Below are 23,710 nucleotides of genomic sequence, written 5' to 3'. Positions count from 1 at the left end.
AAAACGCTAGTATTATTTCATCTTGTTTATTCACTTTGCTAAAAGATCAATTTGAGTCTTCCCCTTAGAACCCTCATAATCCAGGGTACCTTTGAGGGCAAGTGGTAATTCCCCAAGATTAAAATTAAGCAACTGGGCAAAAATTGAGAAAAATTCAAATTAATTAGACCTAAGTGTTTTATTGTTCCTTTAATGTTAGTGAATGCTTCTGGAATGTTTGCTACATTCTGTTTTCCTGATGATTGTAATTGTCATAAGGAAGGAAAACTGGTTAGAGAACAGTCTAAAACTAAGGCTGTGTAAGTGATTTTGAGTACACATGGTTACCTTTCCTACCTGCCTGTCTTTCCTGGCTTTTTAAAACTTGGAAAATGTATTTTTATGCTGATTATTAGTGTTGTTTTCCTGTAACTTAAAAATATCTGTAATTATTGTTTATCACTGGATTTTAAACTTGATTTCAGACTTACGTAATAAGTAATTTTTTAAAGAAGCAGGGAGTTTTGAAGCTGTAATTCTTCAATGGATGTCTAATATAAAAGAGATACTGTTTATAATAGAGAAGTAACAAAGTAACTCTATAGTCCACTTAACTGTAGCTTTCAATTACTGGATAAAGTTTTAACTCATTTGTGAAGATGGTTGCAGTTTTACCATGGGACAGTTAAATCAGAACAAATATTTAGACTTAGGTTGTTTTGGAAGAGTGTTAAAATGTGTATATTGCTTCCAAAAAGGCTGGCCATTACCTTTTTTTTTCTTTTTCTTTCTTTCTTTCTTTTATTTTTTTAAAGAGACAGGGTCTCTCACTATTTTCACCAGGCTGCACTCCTGGCTCCTGTGCTCAGGTAATCCCTCCCTGCACCTCAGCCTCCCAAGTAGCTGGGAGTATAGGTGTGCCCCACTGTGCTTGGCTTGTTAGCTTTTTTAATTAGAAAGGAATTTGAAATTAATCATTATCTTTTCCTTTTGATCATATTATATCTTTTTTGGAAACAACTTTTTAAGTTAATACTGTTTAAACATTAGTTTACAGACACATAGTAACTAGGAATTCGAAACTCCCCCCAAATTATTATATTCAAGAACCCTGTGTTGTAGGGGATTAGAAACGTGACTAAAATTGTGTTCTTGTCCTCAAGAAACTTAAAGTCTATAGCAAGGATAAGAAAAGTAAATAATTTATTTTGCCCTAAGTAAAGCCAGTGACTTGAGAAGTATTAAATGGAGAAGCATTTGCATTTGGTTTGGGGCATGGGGAAAATCTATGAAGGCTTTAGAGATAAGTAGTATGTGGGAAGGTCCTGGAAGTATAAAAATGGATTTTGAAAAGAACAGGAGAGGAGAAAGGGCACAATGGGTAAAGGGAGGTTTGGAGCAAAAGTGCAGGGGCAGAAAAACATGAGACGTTTTCTTGAAGCCCTCTGGTGGGTGGTGGTTAAGGAATGTGGATGGAAAGCAGTGTTTTGTGTGGGCTTGTAAAAATAGGTGGTTATGTTGCAGAACATTGTAAATGCCAGTGTGGGGAGTTCAGTCATCACTTGGTGGACAGTAGGGAAACTCTGAGGATTTTAAAGTGGGCAATGATAGGAATAGACTTGTACTTCGGGAAGATGAATCCGGCAATATTGTGTAGAATGGATGGTGAAGATGAAAATGAGGGTGTTGTAAAGTACGGATGGGGTAGGTGGAAGAAAGAGAAAGCTGGTTAAGAAGGCTTTGAGTGAGAAGTATTGAAAGCTTAACAGGGATGGTGGTGGTGGAAATGGAAAGAGAGATTTCATAGACAGAAGCCGTGTGATTTAGCCACTGGTTAGATGGATAGAGGAAGCAAGCTTTTTAGCCTCTGTAGGAATGAATAGGAGAATGGTGGGAATGTTAAAAGTGCCAGTAAAGAGGCAAAAGAGCTAGTATTTGAGGGAGAGATGTTTTGACTTTGGTTATATGAGATTGAATGAGATGCTGACAGGATAGCTAGTTAGGAGAGTCAAGCAGTCTATTGAAAAATGTATTATATTTATGGGAACATTAGCAATTAGAGATGTTAGTGTTTTGATTCATAGTTACAAATGCATAGTACTTTATATCTAAAGCCTAGCGAAGAGGTTTCAGCCTTTGTTGTCTTGTTCGTAAGTCAGTCAGTAGCATTCAACACTTTTTTAGGCCCTGGATAGAACGTGAAAGAAAAAATGTTTTGTTCTTTTTTTTTACGTTTAAATATCTATAATATTCAATAATTTATCAACATTTTGGTAATCTTATTTCTTCTGTCATCCCCTAACAAATTCCTTAATATCATCTAATACCTAGTCTATGTTCAGACTTCCCTGATTATCTAAAAAATATATTTTTACAGATTTTCTTGATTGAAAAATCATTGTATTTGGTTGATAAATAACACAAGTCTTTTTTATAACCCTCCCTTCCCAATTATGTTATTTATTTGAAGAAACTGGGTGACTTGTTCTGTAGATTTTTCTATATTCTGGATTTGGCTGATTATATCTTTGATGTATCATCTAAATTGCTTCTTTGCTCCCTATGTCTTCTAAACTGGTAATTGGGTCTAAAGCTTGATTCTGTTTAGTTTTTGTTTATTTTATTTTTTTAAATTTAAGGGTTGGGGGAAGAATACTTACTGGAGCTGTGTATTTCCTACGTAGCACATCAGGAGGCATGCCACTTTGGTGTCCTACTTCTAATGATGTTAAGATTTATCATTGGGTTCATGTGTTCTCAGCCCAATCCATATCCGTATATTCCCATATATATTCCACCATCAACCAACCTTTCATCATGCTTTTTAGCAGCCAGTGATAATTGCTGCAGAAAACCTTTGTATTAGTAGGGTTGGAAAAAGGTGACATTCTAATTCTTTCATTTCTTCTGTGTTTATTTACTGGAATTTTTCTGTAAAAAAGAACTTACCCTTATTGACGATTTGGTTATCCTGGAATATTGTATACACACTGGATGTATGCTCAATTCTTTTGTTTTATTTGCTAGGTTTGAGAATAATGAGTTTTTTTTTTTTAAGTGTCATACACTTATGAATTTGTATATTTGATGTTTTAAAGTCCATTTACTATTTTTAAAAAATGCTCTGATTATCTTGTCTTTGGCCAGTAGGAGATCCTTTAAGTTCGCACCTGTGTTCTTTTGATGTGACTCCATTCCCTATTTACTTTTCATAGATTTTTTGCTAAAATATCCTAGCATCATCTTGAAATTTCTTGGTCAGACTTGAAAGTAGCCATTTTTTCAAGGAACCCAAGTTCAGAGAGATTTTTGAAGGAATAGGATTTTCACTTTGAGAAGCTATTAAAGAATAATGCAAGATAGAATGCAGTCCTGTAAAATGATAGCAGTGTTCTCACAATGTGTTTGGGTCTGTAAGTGCTGTAGGAAATACCATTGATTCCTGGAGTGTTTGGGTGAGGCATTTTCAAAGAGGTAAGACTGGATCTGGGCAATCCCATAGGGGAAGAAATGAAGACTCTTGCCCACTAGAGGAGAAACAGTGAGCAGGTGGAAAAGAACGTGTGTGGGACAGTACAGGAGCTTGGCTAGAACATGGAGTACCTTGACTTTGGTCTTGATCTTGTTGTAAGTACTGGGGAATAAGAGGACTTTCTTGTAATGGGGAGTAACATTGAAAATCATGCTTTAGAAAGGTTGATCTTGTAAAGAGGCTAAGCAGTGGCTTAAAGCAGTGATTCTTAGCTGGGGATTTGTAACATAATCATTGAAAAATTAAACTAAAAATAAATAAATAAGCAAACAAAAAAACATAGCTGGGGCCTGTCTCAAAATTGTTGAATACCAGACTAGGGAAGTCTAGAATTGTTTGCTTTTCAAAAGACCCTGTGTGATTCTGTTTTGTACGACCCTGTTTAAGGACTATTGGATCAAAGACTAAAAGCTCAGAGAACCGTTCAGCTATTGCAGGTATCCTACGCAGGTATCCTATCCCTATGTCAATGGGAATGAGAGAAAGGGAAGGATAGAATTAAAGCAAAGCAAATTTATGTCTTAACACTTTACATGTGATATTTCATTGATAATATTAATACAAGGATTCAAAGAGAAGAAACAAAGATGACTCCAAGATTTATAGTATGGGGGCCTGGGAGAGTGATGTTGATAGAAATGGGAAGATTGGCAGAGATTGCTAGTTTGAGGGAGAAGATAATGGGTTCTTGGATGTGACTGTTGAGATGATGCTTGTATATCAAAGGGATTGAAATGTATTTTATGTCTTGCTTTTTCTGAATGCTTCATCCATTCTCTTTTGGCATAGTACTCAACTAGTGAATATAAGTCATGCTACATTCATTGGGAGGGTTAATGTTAAGCTTTCATTTGATAAATGTAATCACAAAATTTGATAAAGAACTATTAGTTTAATGTAAAATAAAATGGGAAACAGGCTAGAAAAACACTATAGCAAATATAAAAAGATTAATATCAAAAATATTAGTCCAGGCACAGTGGCTCATGCCTGTAATCCTAGTACTTTGGGAGGCCAAGGTGGGAGGATCGCTTGAGCACAAGAGTTTGAGACCAGCCAGAGCAACATAGCAGGACTCTGTTTCTACCAAAAATAAAAAAGTTAGCTGTATGTGGTGGCATGCACCTGTAGTCCCAGCTACTCAGGAGGCTGAGGCAGGAATATCACTTGAGCCTAATAGTTTGAGACTGCAGTGAGCTGTAATAGCACCACTGCACTCCAGCCTGGGTGACACTGCGAGACCCTATCTCAAAAAAATATATTTTGTATAATTATTTGAAACAAAGACCACAGAAACAAAAATCAGTAAACCAGGCAAAGGACTTACTTTTTTCTTTTGCTGTTTATTTTGAGCATCTGGGTGCAGATGGGTGGAGGCCAAAAAAGGCGTCCACCCAGGCAAAGGACTTAAACAGATAATTCTCACAAGTGGGAAATATAATTCATTAATTCATTCCTTTAACAAACATTTACTGAGCACTTACATCAGGTACTGTTCTAAGTGCTAGCAAGCATGATAGACAAGATCTCTGAGCATTCTGGTGGTGACATAAGGGACAAACCATAGACATGTTCCAAAAACAAGAATTTCAAATAGTGATAAATGCTATTGAGAAAATAAGATGGGGCAGCAAGGTAGAGAGTGACTTTATAGTTTTTTTTAATACTTTGTTTTTGTTTTATTCATTTTGCTTTTTCCAGGGAGTGCATTGGCAATGTTGTTCAGCTGGAGGTTAGCATTGCTAATCTCTACTTAATTATGTGGAAAAAAACTAGTCAGATTTAGGTTCTGTTGGGATTCACTGATAATTGGACTCATAAATACTTTTTTACTTTTTTCTTTTGTTTGGTTCTTCTTGAAGATGTTTATGTAATGGATAGAGTATAGATTTCTTCCTGACTAGGGAGATTGGTTGTTTCTTATGGAAATTACTTATGTGGGTTCTTTTCACAGCATAGTGATATCTTTGTTCTGTTGGCAGGGAAACTATTCCTCTGAAAAATGTTCACATTTTTCCTGTGGCTTCATTCAATAGTGAAATGTAGTGATTTGATTTTGCTATGAGTCTGTGGCACATCTGAGGGTAGGACCTGGGTCTCTTGGAACCTTTTCTGTTTATTGTAGAGGGTGGTTGTGAGGGTCAAATGAGATACATACGCAAGATATTGTTCAAGTTAAAGGAAATTACTGCGTAGTTAAAGCACTTGGCTAGAACTAACCTCTGCCGTTTGCTGTTTAATTATATGTGTATATATCATGTAACCAAATGTTTCAAGCTATAATTAAAGTATAGAAAGTTCAATGTATTTTTTGAAAGAAAAGTAGTAAGTGGTTGCAGATGGAAAGTTATCTGTTTAAGGAACTTCTTCAACAAATAAACATTTTGTGTTTTTCACATATTATAGAAGATTGACCTAGAAACACAGAAAGCAAGATAGATGCCTATTTATATTTTTTATTAGTAAGTTCAGGGATTTTTTTAAGTATGAGAAAGAGAATAGGAAAAAATTTCAGTCTTTAGTTTTTCTATTTGGTCATTTATTGAGAATATAAGATATGCAGGGGAAAAATGGGATGAGGTTTTTAGAAATGAAAACAGAAATAGAACTAACATAGTAGCTCTTCAGCTTAAGTTAGCCCATACTTTCTTTAATTTTGACTATGTTGTATGGAATTTTTTTCTTTTTAAAGGAAACTTGAATATAACTTCAAAAGAAGATTTGATTTTTTTATTTGTGGATTGCGTGTATATAACAAGGCCATCAGAATGTCGGGAGCCTCAGTGAAGGTGGCTGTCCGGGTGAGGCCCTTCAATTCTCGGGAGACCAGCAAGGAGTCCAAATGCATCATTCAGATGCAAGGCAACTCGACCAGTGAGTACATGTTGTTTTCTATCAGTCATATGTCTTACTTTCCCTTTCCCTTCTTTTTGCTGTGAACAGAATAAATGAATGTTTGTGTGTGAAATTTGTGTTCAAACGTGTGTTTAAACTTTGCTATTCTGAATGATCCATTGGATATTTTCCGCTCTGTGATATTTACTGCAGTATATGTAAATATGGACCATTTATTTTACTTTTTACAATTGAGAAACCACAAATAACTGAACTAATTTTGCTAGTGGTAATGCTTATTAAGTTGAAATCTTAATGATAATAAAGGTGTAAACAGTGATTTTTACTAAATCCCGATGTGATGAAATAATACTCATTGGCCCCAAGATTCATTGTTTTTCTTTCTTGATTTTAAGTAGGACTTGAGCTTGCCAAGATGGTCTTAAAACTTACTCTTCAATGGTTCTTTGTGTTGAACAATGGATATAACTATAATATATTTTAAACTTATAAATTGTTGCTAAAATTATCAGTCATTTTTTCCTGGCTTGTTTCTCTATAGAATTGCTTAGGTGAAAAATGACTTAGGCTGATTTCTTTTGTACCTGCACTACCAAAATACTTGATACGGGTCTGTAGGCAAATTATTACTCAAAATAGAGATAGACTCTGCTATCTTTAAATCTGTATTTTTGTGATAAAGCAGAATCATCACTCTTTCGGACACAAGTTACTGCTGAAGTAACCATTCTGACCTCATCTGCTTGTGCGCCATTTGCTAGTGTTCTGTGTGCAAAGGAGTCTTCCAGTGGGAAATATTTATTCCACAAAAATCTAGCTAGATATTGCAGCCTACATTTCAGGTAGTTCATGTATAACTTTGAACATTCCATTGCTTATTACTCTTCTCTGAACTTGATAGATAGGGCTTAAAACAATCTTTTTTTTAAGAAAGATTCAAAAGTAGGAATCTAAATGGCCATACCATTGTGTTTTACCTTTCTTTGTCAACCATTGTGGCAAAATGATTCTGTGGATTGTATCCCACGAATAATTGTCAAAGAGAGATGTGAAAGTCAACATTGAATTGTACACTGTAAATGAGTGAACTTTGTGGTATATAAATTATGTCTCAAGGCTGGGTACAGTGGCTCACACCTGTAATCCCAGCACTTTGGGAGGCCCAGGTGTGTGTATGTTGAGGGGCAGCTTCCTTTAGAACAGGAGTTCAAGACCCTGTCTCTACAAAAAAAAAAAAAAAGTCATGTGTGCCTATAGTCCCAGCTACTCGAGAGACAGAGGTGAGAGGATTGCTTGAGCGCAGGAGTTTGAGACCAGCCTGAGCAACATAGGGAGACCCTATCTCTATTTAAAAAAAAAAAAATCTCATTAGATGAATCAGCCTTGAAAAAATCAGGGTTAGTTTTCTACCTAAATATTTAATTTTGTCATGGCACAGAGATTTGGGATCATTTGGTTCCTGAGTTATCTGTTCTTGGAAAGCAACTAATCACATGAGAACTATCATATCTATTGTATGTGAAACTTTTTCCTCTAGAATTTTTTGGCATTTTGTTCTCTACTTAGGTTTTCTGTTTCTGTTTTTGATCTTTTATAGCAATTTTGTAGTAATTTGACTAATACGTAATCCAAATAATTTTTCAGTGAGAGATTTGAAATGAGGCATTTGTATGAAAGATGCTATGTTTAGAAAGTATTAATAGCTTGTTTTTAAAAAAACCACTGGGCTTAGATTGGAAGAGTGCATGCATTTTGAACATAGAATTGTTGGAAATGAATATACTATAGCCACATGTGTTAGCTGCTTTAAAAAGACTGCTATGCTGGCAAGCTGGCCTGGACTGCTGCTCGCAAGGATTATAGCTGGTTGTAGATGGAATGCAATGGAATGTTCCTGCCGTAAAGTCTCTTATGAAAAAGTAGAAGAGTATGAAGAGTACTTTCGGGAATGTGCCAAATCTGAAAACTGAGTAGTAGCCATTATATTTAAGGACTTTCTGGTCTTGTAGGAAATATTTTCTATGGCACAGATAAATGTTTCTGCCTTGACACTTTGGAGTCCCAAGCACGTATAAGTGGCTTTGTTCAGTAATATCCCATTATATTCCAAGTTTCTGCCACTTCGGAAGCATTTCTTATTGTCTAATTACTTTGTAAAGAGGAAAATGGGGCACAGTTAATGATCTAACTGCTCACATTTATGGTTAGGTTATATGTGTAAATCTGGGGATATGGAATCTGCATAAATTCCCTCAAAACAGGAGGTGGATAAAGTTGGTTTTCACTTATGATGTGAGATACACTTATCAGGAGACTGAACTGTAATATGTTGCTTTGTCTTTAACCACAGGATTCTGTCTCTTGTCCTTTGGTAAATCTCATTCATGTATATTTATCAATCTTCCTTTGTCCAGGTTTTTTTTTTTTTTTCAAATGCCCAATCTTAGTGGGATAGAAGTAACTCTGATTTTTTTTCCTATTTGTTGCTTAGATTGTATGTTTTTTAAGGCTTTTTCATTCACATACATACATTTCTAAACCAAATGTTGCACATCATAACTAGTACAAAGAATAAGTTCATGTCCACTATTGAAAATTTGGGTAGAGGAAGGGCAGGGATAAAATGGAGATTTGGAAAAGAAGAATTTAGAAAGGAATGCATTTAAATTTGTATGTTTTTACTAGTACAAATGTAACAACATGAAAGTAAATGTAAAAATATATAAATTATCTTTGTGAACATTGTGGATAATAAAGAGGCAGGAAAGAAAACTCTGCTCTATTCTTACCTCCTTAACCATAGCCTACTGCTGCATTCTGTTGGATTTTTTTTTTTTTTTTTGGAGACAGAGTCTCACTCTTTTGCCCTGGCTAGAGTGCCATGGCATCAGCCTAGCTCACAGCAACCTCAAACTCCTGGGCTCAAGCGATCCTTCTGCCTCAGCCTCCCCAGTAGCTGGGACTACAGCCATGCGCCACCATGCCTGGCTAATTTTTCTATATATATATTTTTAGTTGTCCATATAATTTCTTTCTATTTTTAGTAGAGACGGGATCTCGGTCTTGCTCAGGTTGGTCTCGAACTCCTGAGCTCGAGCTATCCTCCCGCCTCAGCCTCCCAGAGTGCTAGGATTATAGGCGTGAGCCACCGTGCCCGGCCTTCTGTTGGATTTTTTTAAGTGTTTTCTTTTTAATTGCTATGTAATAGTGGCACATATCTGTGGAGTACATGCGATAGTTTAATACGTATCTATAATGTATAATGATCAAATCAGGGTACTAATTGGATATCCATTACTTTAAACATTTGTCCATGGATTGGGAACATTCCAATTCTCCTCTTCTAGCTGTTTTGAAATACACAATAAATTTGATGGATTTTTGTTGTTCCAATGAGGTTTGATGGTTGGTCTTTATGTAATTCTGTATTTTCTTGTTAGTTTTAGTCTTTTGTTTTTCTCTGATTGGTATTAACTGATTCTCACTTGCATTTCAACTGTGTTTCTTTTTCTGGGATCCATGGATGGAATTCTGAGTATCTGTAAAGGTGGGAACCCCTTGAAATTATATGCAAAATGTTTCAACATTTTCCTAGGGAGAGGGCAGTCATTTTCAATACACTAATTTTAAAGAGACCTATGTTCCAAAAAAAAGTTAAAAATCACTAGCTTAGGCTGGCGCGGTGGCTCACGCCTGTAATCCTAGCAGTCTGGGAGACTGAGGTGGGAGGATCGCTGAGGTCAGGAGTTCGAGACCAGCCTGAGCAAGAGTGAGAACCCCATCTCTACAGAAAATAAAAAAATTAGCTGGGCATGGGGGCAAGCGCCTGTAGTCCCAGCTACTTGGGAAGCTGAGGCAGGAGGATCGCTTGAGCCCAGCAGTTTGAGGTTGCAGTGAGCTATGATGATGCTACTGCATTCTACTTGGGGTGCTAGAGCAAAACTCTGCCTAAAAAATAAATCACTAGCTTAGAATCAGAATTAAGTCTCCCTGAGTTTTTTCCAGGATAAGCCAGTACGTAATTAGTTAAATCAGACTGTGATATAAACTCCACAACTTAGTATCCAAAGTTTTTCACATTGTGGCCTAAGAAGGCCAACTCTTCAGCTACTACTACTCTACCTCCATACCACATACTCTAACCTTAGAGATAGAATTTCCAGGTTTTTTTTTAACCTGCCTCTTTTCAGGATTCATTCCTGAATATCTCACTCATACTCAATCATGTGTCTTTCCTTAACTCTACAAATGCATTACATTTTACTGAAAGTAACTAAAAACTGCTGAAGATTTGGGCATTTCAACTCCTTACAGTACTATTTTTTCTTATTGCAAAAAACTGAAAGTAGCTCTAGTATCTGTCAGCAGGGGAATGGGTAAATAAATCATGGTACATTTACAAAATAGAATATAGCAAAGAGAAGAATTTCTACACACACGTACACAAAGAAGTCATACTACACAAGGAAGTTACAATGCAAACTGTATTTTGTTTACATATATCTCAAAACATGCAAAACTCTTCTCTATATTCTTTATCTCATACAAACATGGTAAAAATATGAAGAAAAATAAGGCGATGATGACAAAATTCATGATAGTGGTGCCTGAGAGGTATGGTGGACACAGAGATCTGGGAGGGTCATGTTCTGTGACTCATGGGTGGGTACTTGGGGTTTTGTTTCATTGTTATTGTTTGTACTCTACATATATTTTATAAATATATTTATTATGTATCTACTAAGTATTTAAAAGTCTTATTCTTGCTAATAGAGATGTATACTCATGCCAGGGAGCAGGGCTTATCATATCAGAAGCACAAGTCCTACCCTCAGCCTGCTCTTTTTGAAATTTTCTAGCCACGTTTTCACTCCTTTCTTTTCCAAAGAGAGGATCTTTTTAAGGAACACGTTTACATTGATTGATTAAATGACTCTCATTTATTCACTAGAATGTAAGAAGGTAAGAAGATGATAAAGAGGTTTATACAAGGTCTAGGTATCACACTGTCAGTGGCCTTCTCTTCCTTCAGGGAGGTTGGCTTAAACTGATGGCACAGTCCCTCAGCAGTGGCAGGGTGGGGAAGACTGTGATCCTCAAGGCCACCCCCCTTTTTTTTTTGAGACAGAGTCTTGCTCTGTTACCTGGGCATGAGGCCAGTGGCATCATCATTGCTCACTGCAACCTCAAACTCCTGGGCTCAAGCGATCCTCCTGCCTCAGCCTCCTGAGTAGCTGAGACTACAGGCACACGCCACCATACACAGCTGATTTTTCTATTTTTTTGTAGATGAGGTCTTACTAGGTTGCCTAGGCTGGTCTTGAAGTCCTGGCCTCAAATGATCCTACCGCCTCAGACTCCTGAGTAGCTGAGATTGCAGTTGCCAGCCACTACGCTCGGCATCTTCATAGTTTAATACTTTTAATTAGTGAAAAAAAAAAAACACAAAAGGAAGATAATTTGTTAACTGGCACAGCACTGGTTCAACCTGTCTTTGCCCCTGTTTCAGTATAATTTACTGAACATATTTATTCATTATATCCATAAATTATATAAACCAATTAGTTTTAAAATTTAAAGATAACGTGTAATACCTTTTATTTTGAAAACAAAAGCAATTAAAAAATTGGAAAATACAGAAATCACAAAGCAAAATTATTTTTAATTTTACCACTCAGATGTACCATTAACATCTGGATGTATATTTCTCTAATCTTTTCCTTATACCTTTACACATTGTTTTTTTTACATAATTGGGTTATAAAATATGTATTATTTTTTAGCTTTTTCATCTTCTAATATTTTTCATGTATTTATTTGTCTACATGACTTCAGTGACTATATAAAGTTCTATAATATAGGTATATCATAATTAACTAGTTTTGTTGGTTTTTTTAAGCATAATTATAGGTTTTGATATTCAGAACAGACATTGGAAACCCATAGTGTTTATAGATATTGAGCCATTTTTAATAATATAAGGGATCTAGATGCACCATCTCAAGTTGCAACTAAAGTGCAGGAAGGGGATTGCATAGAGTTGGATGGCTAGAAAATGTTACAGAAACTACATTAAATATTGCTTTCTTCTTGTGATATATCCTTTAATTTTAGTAACATGACAAATCAATGTAAAGATGGATTGAATGGATTTAGGAATTTGTAGTTCATTCTTAAATAGATTATATCATAGTTAATCCAAAGGCTGACCTTGGTTAAGTCTACCTGCTTATTTTTACCTAAAGAACAAATTGTGGTTAGCTATCTTTTTAAGAATAGTGTTATTTATTAATGTTCCTTTATCAATAGAAGTGACCTCTTCAAACGAGTGCTCTATTTCAATAATAAATATTTCCTATCTTGTTCTAGTTCTTTAATATTCATGTCTTAATGCATATAACATTATCACAGCTATATTCCATTTAATTATAATAGTTCTTTTGTGTGTGTGAGATAGTCTCGCTCTGTTGCTCAGGCTAAAGTGCTGTGGCATCAGCCTACCTTACAGCAACCTCAAACTCCTGGGCTCAAGTGATCCTCTTGTCTCAGCCTCCCAAGTACTGGGACTACAGGCGTGTGCCACCACATCCAGTTAATTTTTTCTATTTTTAGTAGAGATGGGGTCTTGCTATTGCTCAGGCTGGTATGGAACTCCTGAGTTCAAGTGATCCTCCTGCCTTGGCCTCCCAGAGTGCTAGGATTACAGGAGTTAGCCACTGTGTCTGGCCTATAATAGTATATTTAATTATTTGTCTTTTCTAATAGGGAGGGTTAACTATGAGGGTAGAGAATATATCTGTCTTGTTCTCACTAGGTGTAGACTGGTGCCTGTTATTTATTATAATAAGCATTTAGTGAATGAATAGATGAATTGGTACATGCAGAATAAGATCTGAATGTGTATATAGAACAATTTCTTTTTTCTTTTCACCTACTACAAAGCTTGCAAATTAAATAACAGTAAAATACTTACTGTTATTTATTAATTAAATTTGTTATTTATCACATTCTTAAGTATTCATGATTTTAGCCAGGTGCAGTGGCTCATGCCTATAATCCTAGCACTTTGGAAGCCAAAGCGGGAGGATTGCTTGAGGCCAGGAGTTTGAGGTTGCAGCCAGCTATGATAACACCACTGCACTCTAGCCTGGGCGATAAGAGTGGACTCTGTCTCAAACAAAACAAAGCAAAACAAAACAAAAACCCTGTGATTTTAATGGTTGTATAGTATTCTGTGCAGATGTGTTTACGAGCCATACTTTATTTAGCTAATCCTCCATTATTGGACACTTCAGGCTTGAAACCACTTCATGGGAGTGCTGTGAAGAAGAATTTGATCCCCATACAGGTGGGGAAGGAATTATTTTTAGAAGGCAGTTTATGCGGCTGTCTACCTGCCATCTCTACCTGCATGTCTGTTAAAACACTTCAAACTTAACATGTCCAAAAGTGAATTCTGGATATATCCTTTGCAACTCTACTCCCTGCATTCTCCCTCAGCTCAATCAGTGGCAACTCTATCTTTGTAGTTGCTCAGGGCAAAAATCATGTAATCATCCTTGAGTTCTCTCTCTGCAATCCATCAGAAAGTCCTTTGGGCTTTGCCTCAGAATCTCCCCGAAATCTGACCACTTTTTACCATCTCTACTGCCACCACCTGCACTAACCTTCGAACAGGTCCGTTGTTTCTGCCCTTCTCCTTCAACAGTCTAGTCTCAACTAGCAGATCAGCTGGCTGTTAGAGTGATCATTTTAGAATGGAAGTTGAACTATTTTTTTGTTCAAAACTCTGAAATGGTTCCCTTCTCAGAATAAAAGCTAAAGTTTGTGCAAAGACCTCCCTTTTTGCTTTGTCAAATCTTTGTAGCCTCCTTGGCCACTTATTAGTATATTGGGTGCATTTTCCCATTTCTTAAATATTCTTTAGGGACATGATTTCAGTAGCTATATAATATTCTGTTATACTTATGAATCATACTTTATTTAATTCATCGCTTATTATCAGATGCTTGAGCCTTAGGTTCCTCATTTAGTAAATGAAGATGTTGCCTACCCAGCCTTCTATCCTGGGGCTGAAGATCAAATGTAATCATGTATACTGTATAGGATGGTATTGGAAAAATTATTTAAGTTGTTTTTTGTTGTTAGTTTTAGCACCTAAATTGTTATTTGCAGTGAGAATGTAAGTTTCTTTATTTTTTCACTCTATCCAGAAGAAGAGAATGTAAGTTTAAAGATAGAAATAATTGAACCTATTACTAAGTTGGAGGGTGTTTTTGCTATTGTGTATTTGAGACTGCTTTTTACTGCATTATATAACTTAAACTTCTTCAACTACCTAAATTGTTTTCACATCAAAACAGTCTCTGTTAGACTACTGGGTAAAGTCATTGTGTAGGAAACCCAGTCTTCTTTCTTTGTTGCTTTACATGTTATTGTTCTAGTCTTTTGATGTTGCCTTAATTAAAATCCAAACTGTACTTCAAGCTGCCTTTATATGTGCATTTGTTGGTTTCTCACAGGAGAAAGTAACTATGCCTAGTTTTTTTTTTTTTTTTTTTAATGCCTTCTTTGCAGCTCTCAAGAGATGTTTTGGAGTTCATTTTTGTGCATGCCAATAACATGGTGCTGATTGCTTTTGGTAGTTGCCCAGTGAAGTGTAAAGCACTGCGATGGGAGCTAGCGAAGTCTGGAATGCAATTAGCAAGACCGTGAAAGGGACTGCTACTTCTGGTTCTACGTTAGGCAAAGTAGGCGTTCATAGATTTAATTTTTGGTAAAAATACCTGTATGTATGTCAAGGCCTATGTATTATAAAGGCTAAAAACTGTTCTTAGTTGTATTGTTTAGGGACGAATGCCTTGTAGATATAGGTGGTAGAAATAAGAAATATTAGATTTTTGAGAGTATCTATAGAAAATTAGGTTTTTGTTATTCAGCAAGCCTAGGCCTCGAGGCCATCAAGCTTTCAGAGAGATTTTAGTCTTGTTTTAGACAGAGACAAATAATCAAAGCAGTATGGTGACTGTTAGGAAAGCACTGAGGAGGGCCATCTATATACAGTCACATGTTGTTCTGAGAAATGCATTGTTAGGCAATTTTGTCGTTGTGCTAACACCATAGAGTGTACCTATACAAACCTAAATGGTACAGCCTACTATACAGCTAGGCTATGTGGTATATAGCTATTGCTTCCGGGCTACAAACCTGTACAGCATGTTACTGTACTGAATACTGTAGGCAACTGTAACACAATGGTGAGTACTTGTGTATTTAAACATACCTAAACATAGAAAAGGTACAGTAAAAAATATGATATTTTAATCTTTTGTAAATTTTTAAAAATATTTATATTTATTTTTATTTGTTAACCTGGAGCATAGACTCAAGTTGTCCTGAATGTACGCTCCCTGGTATTTTAGTCTTACGGGACTACTGTGGTACTTGCTAACCTTTGTATATGGTCTGTCGTTGACCAACATGTAAAAGGGATATGGCAGTAAAAGGTAGGGAATGTCTGAGAAGCACTTTTTGTTAACAGAAAACTATAAGGCCAGAATTAGCAGAAGCAACACAATGAGGAAATATTATATACTTACTGTTTCCCCACCACATTGTTCTGGTCTGATACCACAGAGCTCCTTTAACTGTGAATAAACTTGAGGAGGAAAAATGGGTGAAGGGTAAAACAAAAACCTTTACTTTTAAATTGCCTTTTACTGGGGAAAAATACTATAATTAGTAATTAACAACAGTAACAGCAACAAACACTTAAGTTGTGCCAGACACAATTAGCCACTTACAAATTTTAACTCACAGTAATCTTCACAGTAATCCTATGACAGGTACTGTTATTTTCCCCATTTCACTGATGAAGGAGTTGAGGTAAAGAGGTGTTTGTTGGCTAATTTGCCTGTGCTCACATATCTAGGAATTAAGGGAACTATAAAATGAACTTGGACTGTCTGGCCCCAGAGCCCTTACTCTTAACCTCTGTGCTCCTCTTATCACCTCTCAAAATAATTATTAAGTTTTACTGTTCTGTGCAGTAATACTGAATGTTGATATCTAATTTGAATTTAACTGTTGGACTAAAATTAATTTTGATACCTGTTTTTAAAAATTATTTTTAATTTTTAGTTATGTATACATAATAGTTGTACATATTTATGGGGTACATGAGATATTTTGATACAAGAATACAATGTGTAATGATCAAATCAGAGTGATTGGGATATCCATCTCCTCAAGCACTTATTATTTCTTTGTGTTAGGAACATTCCAATTCTATTCTTAGTTATTTTGAAATATACAATAAATAACTTTTTTTTTATTTTTAATTTTTTTTAGCTACAAGGTCTCACTCTGTCACCCAGGCGGAAGTGCAGTAGTGTGATCATAGACCACTGCAGCGTCAAACTCCTGTGCTCAAGGGATCCTCCCACCTTGCCTAGCAGCTAGGACTACAGGCTTGCACCACTGTGCCTGGCTAATTAAAAAATTTTTTTTGTAGAGGTGCTGTGTTGCCCAGGTTGATCTTAAATCCTAGCCTCAAGTGATCCTCTGCTTGGGCCTCCCAAAGTGCTGGATTACAGATGTGAGCCATCACGCCCAGCCAGCTGGCATGTTTTATATCAGAGTGATCACACTGTGATACTGCAGAGTTGTAGGATTTTTTTTCCTACTGTATATTTATTTATTTTTTAATACTCTGAGATTGAGTATATGGCGAACAAATATAGTACATTTATACTTTTTTCATAAAATTAGTAATCTGTTATTTTAAATGATTAAGGAACTTCGTAATTATAGATCTTTTGCTTAAATCTGCTTTATTCTATTTTACTATATATTTCTTATATTGCGAGGAGGGGAGGAGGCTGCCTATGGATTTTGGTTCTATGGTTTTAAGATATAAGTGGCATATAAAATATTTTTATTGTGTGCCATTTTTCTTAATTGTTGACATAGGAGGCTTTTGTTGACATAGGAGGAAGGTTGTGCTGAAGATGTCATTGGGATTTTCAACAAGCCCAAAACATGCTTTGGTAGTAAAGTTAAAGTTACAGTGTTGCCACACTGCTATGTTAATTATAGTTGCTAGTAAAATCTTTAGTAGTTTGCCAACAACACTATAATTGCTACATAGCGACTTCGAGATATTAGATAAATTTATTCTGGAGAATAAAAAGGCTTTTAAGTGCAAATCTTGTTTTGACTGCCTTATTTTCTAGTGCTCAGTAATTAAAACGTTATTTCTGCATCTTTATGCTGAAGTAACAGTTGGAAAGAAGGCAAAGAGAAAATGGGGTAAAATTGGGGTATTTAACAGACCTCATAATGCTAATTTTGACTTGAAGCAACTCCAAGAAAGAGAACATGGTCAAATATGGTTCATCAATAAACTAAGACCTTTGAAACATTTTGTGATTGTCATTTTATAGGCATTTATGTTTATCTTTGATAAGAGTCTTCAAGTCAGACTTTGTGAAAATGACACTGTCCTTCTCTTCTCTTGCTCTCCTAAGGTAACTAATGTTGGTTACAGTATGAGGAATAAAAAGTTAGAATACAGAAGGGAAAAGGTGAAGGTTGTAGGAGAGGATAAATGCCTTTGGACTTGGGAAAAGATACATTCAGGTCTTAGATGCTAAAAGGCTGCCTTTCAGACTCATGAAGAACTGAGGAAAACAGCCTTGAAACCAGATAACCAGATGGGATTTGGTTAGTAACTGGGAGCTAAGGCCCAGAGATGAGTGAGAGCAGAGAAAGTATTAGGGAAATCAGGAGATAGCCTGAACAAAGACTCATGCCTCTAGGGAGTTCTGAAAGGAGTTGTGATGATAATCATTGTGATAATGGTAAGGAGCCTAGCTTGACTGCCTCCTTGAAACTGCCATCTCTTGACTTTTAGTACCTCATGCTCTTCTGATTGCCTTCCTTCCTACCAGGTCTGCAGTCCCCAATCGCAGGGCCAAGGACCAGTACCAGTCCATGGCCTGTTAGGGACTGGACTGCAGAGCTCGGCTCCCCCACACCCCCCTGCTGGTCTGTGGAAAAACTGTCTTTCATGAAATTTAGGAAAGGGGAGGGCAAGTGAGCAAAGTTTCATTTGTATTTACAGCCACTCCATGTCACCACTGCCTGAGCTCTGCACTCCCTGCCCCCTCCCTCACCCCTATGGAAAAATTGTCTCTACGAAACTGGTCCCTGGTGCCAAAGAGGTTGGGGACCTCTGTCCTAGGCCATTCTCAGCCCTTGGGTTAAATGTGTACACGGCCTTTGTCCTTAGATCTCTCTCTGCCCAGAGAAGACAAACCCCCTAGGTGATTTCATCTAGTTCCAAGGCTTTCAATGTCATACAGATGATGGTGACTCCCAAACTCCTTTCTCCAGTCTGGACTTCTCTGTAGAAGTCTAGACTTGTCTACCCAGCTGCTAACTTAACTCTTCTTGAAGGCCTAAGAAGCATCTCAAATTCAGCATGTCCTAAACAGAACTCTTGTTTTCCTCCCTGCTCACGCAGAGTGTCTCCTCCTTCATTCTTACCCATTTTTTTAGTTTCTCAGACCAAAAATATTGGAGTTACTCTTGCCTTCTCCCTTTTTCTCACAGGCTACATGCAGTCCATCAATAAGTCCTGTCAATTTTGCCTTCACAATATGTCCTGTATCCAATTACTTTTTGCCATTTCTACTCCAGTCCACATCGTTACTGCAGTAGCTTCCTGTCTCTCTGCTTCTGCCTTTGTTCCCATGCAGTAGCAATTCATATTTTTGAAATGTAAATCGGATAATGTCACCCCTCTGTTTAAAATCCTTCATGGCTTCCTGTCACTTTTATAATAAAACTAAAAATCCTCACATTGGTCACAAAGCCCCACAGAATTTGGCCTCTGGCTAGCTATCTGATTTCACATTTCATGGTGGTTTACCCATCTAGCTACATTGTGGTCTTGCTGTTCCTTAAACTTCATTCAGGTCTGTGTTCAAATATCACCTCCTCAAAGGTAGCAACCTACGGGCTCTTATCTAAAATAGCCACCGCTACCACTTCCACTGTCATCTCTTATCTCCTAACTGTGCTTTATTTTTCTTTCCAACATTGAACTATTTCTATTAGTTAATTATCAGACTCCCTTATTAGAATGTAAGCTCCATGAAGGCAGGGACTTGTTTTAACTAGATACTGAAATTCTGGAGCATGGTAAACACTCAAGTATTTGTTGAATGAAAGACTATTTTGAACATTTGCTTTGTGCTAGGCCCTGAACTAGAACTTGACATGGATTAGTCATTAATTCTCAACAACAGTTCTATAAAGTTAGGCACTATTATTATTGTGCCTATTTTGTAGATAAGAAAATTGAGGCTTACAGAGTTTATTACATGCTAAAGTTATAGGTGAACCTAGGATAATATTGAATACTTGGGGGTGGGGGTGTCATCTTAAAGCCTTTGTGTAATAGTATTCTAGGTAAACTTTTTGAAAATGTCTTCTAGAAATATTAGGTTATTAAGTATGAAATGTCTGATTTCCTTAAGTACTCAGTTTGACAGTTGCTATCTCTGACATTTCACTGTGGCACTTTTTGTTTTATTTTTATTGTGATGGTACATCCTCAGTCTTTCAAACTCATGTTTTGGCTTGTGATTATCATTCAAAATTTTTTTAGAGGAATTTTTGTAAAACCATGGATAAGTCAAAAATTCATGTTATTTTCAAATATGAGTTCTGTTGTAGAGCCAAAGCAGAGCAGACAACTAAAAGCATCAATGAAGTGTTTGGGAAGGATGTGGCTAATGAACACATCGATGGTTTGTTATAGTGATTTTAATCTTGAAAATGAGCCATGCAGGAGACCTAAGACCAAGGTGGATAATGATGAGCTGAAAGCTGTAGTGGAAACAAATCCATTTTAACCTACGTGTGAATTAGCAGCAAGGTTTGACGTTACTCTTCAAACAGTATTGAACCATTTGAAACAAATGGACAAGGTAAAGAAGCTGGATAGATGGGTACCGCATGAATTAAATGAGCATCGGAAGATAAATGTCTTGAAGCTTGCCTTTCTTTGCTGTCATGACATAAAGATGAACCATTTCTTCACCGTATTGTTACATGTGATGAAAAATGGATTCTTTTTGACAATTGAAAGCATCAAAACAATAGTCGGATAAAGATGAAATGCTGAAACACAGTCCAAAATCAAATATTCATCAAAAAAAGCTAATGGTGTCTGTTTGGTGGTCCAGCACTGGTGTTCTCCACTGCAGCTTCATGAAACCTGGTCAATCAATTACAGTGGATGTCTACTGCAACCAGTTGGATGAAATAATGAGGATGCTTGCAATTAAGCAGCCGAGATTGGTCAATAGAGACAGGCCAATCCTCTTGTGAAACAACGCTCTACCACATGTCACACAAACAACGCTGTTCAAACTACAGCAGCTGGACTTGGAAACTCTCTGTCATCCACTGTATTCACCAGACCTTGCGCCAGCTGACAACCACTTCTTCCAGGCTTTGGACCACTTCTTGAAAGGAAAAATATTAATTCTCAACAAGCTGTAGAAAACGCCTTTTGTGATTTTATCAGCACTTGTTCTCCAGGCCTCTTCACTGCTGGCATAAACAAGCTACCAGTAAGATGGCAAAACTGTGTCGATAGTTTAGGTGCATACTTTGCTTAATTGTACTGCTGCTTGTTTGAGATAAAATAAACTACACTTTTGATTCAAAATCGGACATTTCATATTTAATCGCCTAAATATATATATATATATATATATATATATATATTTTTTTAGGTCAACTGTCCTTTTGATCATTGAATATTGGGTCAAATTGTAAGACAAAGTTCAATCTTGGATCAAGAGAAACAATGATTTTGATGTAGGAATGGACCCATTTCTCTCCCTGCCCCTGCATATACCACATACTGGGACTCATGGATTACTGATGCCAGATGCAATTCTCTTGGGTGTTATTATATTATACAAATGGCAAGCAAAGTTCTCAAACATTCTGAAGTGGTTGATGTGTTTTTTCTATGTAATCTGGACTGTGCAATTCCGCTCGTGCCCTTCTCCAGTCCAGCCTCCATAGCTCGGTTAAGGGGTGTTGTGTCATCCAAGTGAGAAGTGGAGGTGTGGACCAGGGTGGAAATGATGGTGGTGGTGAGAAGCTGAGGGGTCCACACACAAACACACACACACACACACACACACACACGCACACACACACACACACACACTTACTTTTTTTAGAGACAGGGTCTTGGTCTGTCATCCAGGTTGGAGTATAGTGGTGTGATCATGCGATCATGTGTTCACTGTAACTTTGGATTCTAGGACTCAATTGATCCTCCTGCCTTAGCCTCCCAAGTAGCTAGGACTGCAGGTTTGCCCCACCACACCCCGCTAATTTTTAAATTTTTTGTAGAGACGGGGGTGTCTCTATGTTGCCCAGGATGGTCTTGAATTCCTGGCTTCAAGTGATCCTCCTGTCTGGGCCTCTCAAAGTGCTGGGATTACATGCCCAGCCTCCTGAATTTATTTTGAAAGTAGAATGAACAGGGAAGATCAGATGTAGAGGGTGAGAGAAGAAAGGCAAAGATGACTCCCACATCATCTGTGGAAAGTTGCTTGTGGTGGTGGGTCCAGGTCTGGAGTACACTGTCCAGAGAAACCTAGATTGAAAAGGAGGCTTTAGGCACCGAAGGTTTGAAAGGGTCCTTGAAAATGAGCTCGAAAAAGTAGTTTTATAGGACATAAAGCAATATGAAGTCTATGACACTTAAAGTAGAGTTATATTGTGATTCCAGTCCTCAAAAATATTCTTGGAGTCCATTCCTTGCAGGAAAAGTGTTAACTTGTCCTAGACAAAGCCTATATGCTGATTACACATGACCCTGGGTGTGGGTACTACATTTGTCACAGCTTTTTTGTTGGTGAAAATATGGTTATATATTGAATGTGTTACTATAATTCCATTCTTATGTGCATGCTTTCTGAGAAACAAATGAGAAGTTCTGCACGCTGTATTTTAGCTCAGTCCACCTTGATATAAGAACCACTATGTTAATTGTTGCCCAGTCTTTTAGTAATACAATTCTCTCTCTATTCTTTCTGTGAAATTTGGTAAAATATACTGGTATTTTATGTATATATTGCACAGTTATATGCTGTTTTGTTTTTCTTTTCTTTTCTCTCCTCTCTTTTTTTTTTTTGAGACAGTCTCGCTGTATGACTCTGGGTAGAGTGCAGTGGGGTCGTCGTAGCTCACTGCAACCTCAAACTCATGGGCTGAAGCGATCGTCCTGTCTCAGCCTCTTGAGTAGCTGGGACTACGGGTGCACGCCACTGTGCCCAGCTAATTTTTCTATTTTTTTTATAGAGACAGGGGTCTGGCTGTTGCTCAGGCTAGTCTCGAACTCCTGACCTCAAGTGATCCTCCCGCCTTGGCCTCCCTGATTGCTAGGATTACAGGCATGAGCCACCGGGTCTGGCCTTGTTTTTCTCTTTATGCTCATGAAAATGGTATAGGATTAAATTAATGTAGATGGCATTTAGAGGACATTCATCTGAGTTTGGTGTAGGGGATCTGTAACCCATGGTCCATGTACTTAAGGGATTTGTGATGTGGTAGGAGCACCCGAGATTTGTTGGCACATCTAAGAAAGGAGCCAAATATGTTACTTTGACTCTTGCCAAGAAACAGAATTCCTGTATTATGCTTTAGCTTACTTTATTAATTAGTGAACTTTCCTCCTTTAGTTTAAAGACCAAATGGAGTATTATCATACTTGCCAAATATTGAGTTTAAAAGAAGATAAAATACCTATTTTTTTTAAAATTAACATTTGCATAGTGCTTCATTCATTTCATACTGCGTACTAGGTATTACCTCAGTCTTAGGACACAAAAGCACAGTAATATTCAAGGTCACAAAAACATCTAAATATATTTCTTAATTATTCTTCGTATGTTTACAATATTAAAAGATACCAATATGTAGGTACTGATGCTGGTCCTTTATTGCAAATCCTATATTTTATTACAAGTACTTGCCCTTCCCCCCCTTTAATGTTTGGAAACATCCTGTTTCTTAGTTGGGTTAGAGGAAGTGAGTTAGGTCCCAACCATTATTAATTCAGAAAGAAATATCCTTTGACATTATTTGAAAGCACTAATTCATTGACCATGGAAGTAATTGTAGAGTTTATGGGCTTTAAAGGGTTGTGATGAGCTCAAGTGCTCTCATTACTATTTTATCCTTATAAAAATCTTCTTTCACTTACAAGTGTAGGGCTTTAAAATTTTTTAATAGGAAATATTTTAT

At 36.8% G+C, this 23,710-nt stretch overlaps 1 protein-coding gene across 3 annotated transcripts in view; it reads left to right on the top strand.

Annotated features, from left to right (window-relative positions):
• The first annotated feature begins 6,209 nt into the window (after positions 1 to 6,209).
• Positions 6,210 to 23,710, top strand: part of KIF1B (kinesin family member 1B) — a 132,971-nt gene continuing 115,470 nt past the window's right edge. For all 3 annotated transcript variants that reach the window (XM_045546169.1, XM_045546171.1, XM_045546170.1), the window contains exon 1: positions 6,210 to 6,385. In XM_045546169.1, the coding sequence (XP_045402125.1) occupies positions 6,280 to 6,385 (106 nt within the window). In that variant the 5' untranslated portion in view covers positions 6,210 to 6,279. The remainder of the gene's footprint in view (positions 6,386 to 23,710) is intronic.

The sequence above is a fragment of the Lemur catta genome, chromosome 3, assembly GCF_020740605.2.
Source record: "Lemur catta isolate mLemCat1 chromosome 3, mLemCat1.pri, whole genome shotgun sequence".
Taxonomy (NCBI): Eukaryota; Metazoa; Chordata; class Mammalia; order Primates; family Lemuridae; genus Lemur; species Lemur catta.
This window is presented reverse-complemented; position numbering and strand designations above follow the sequence as displayed.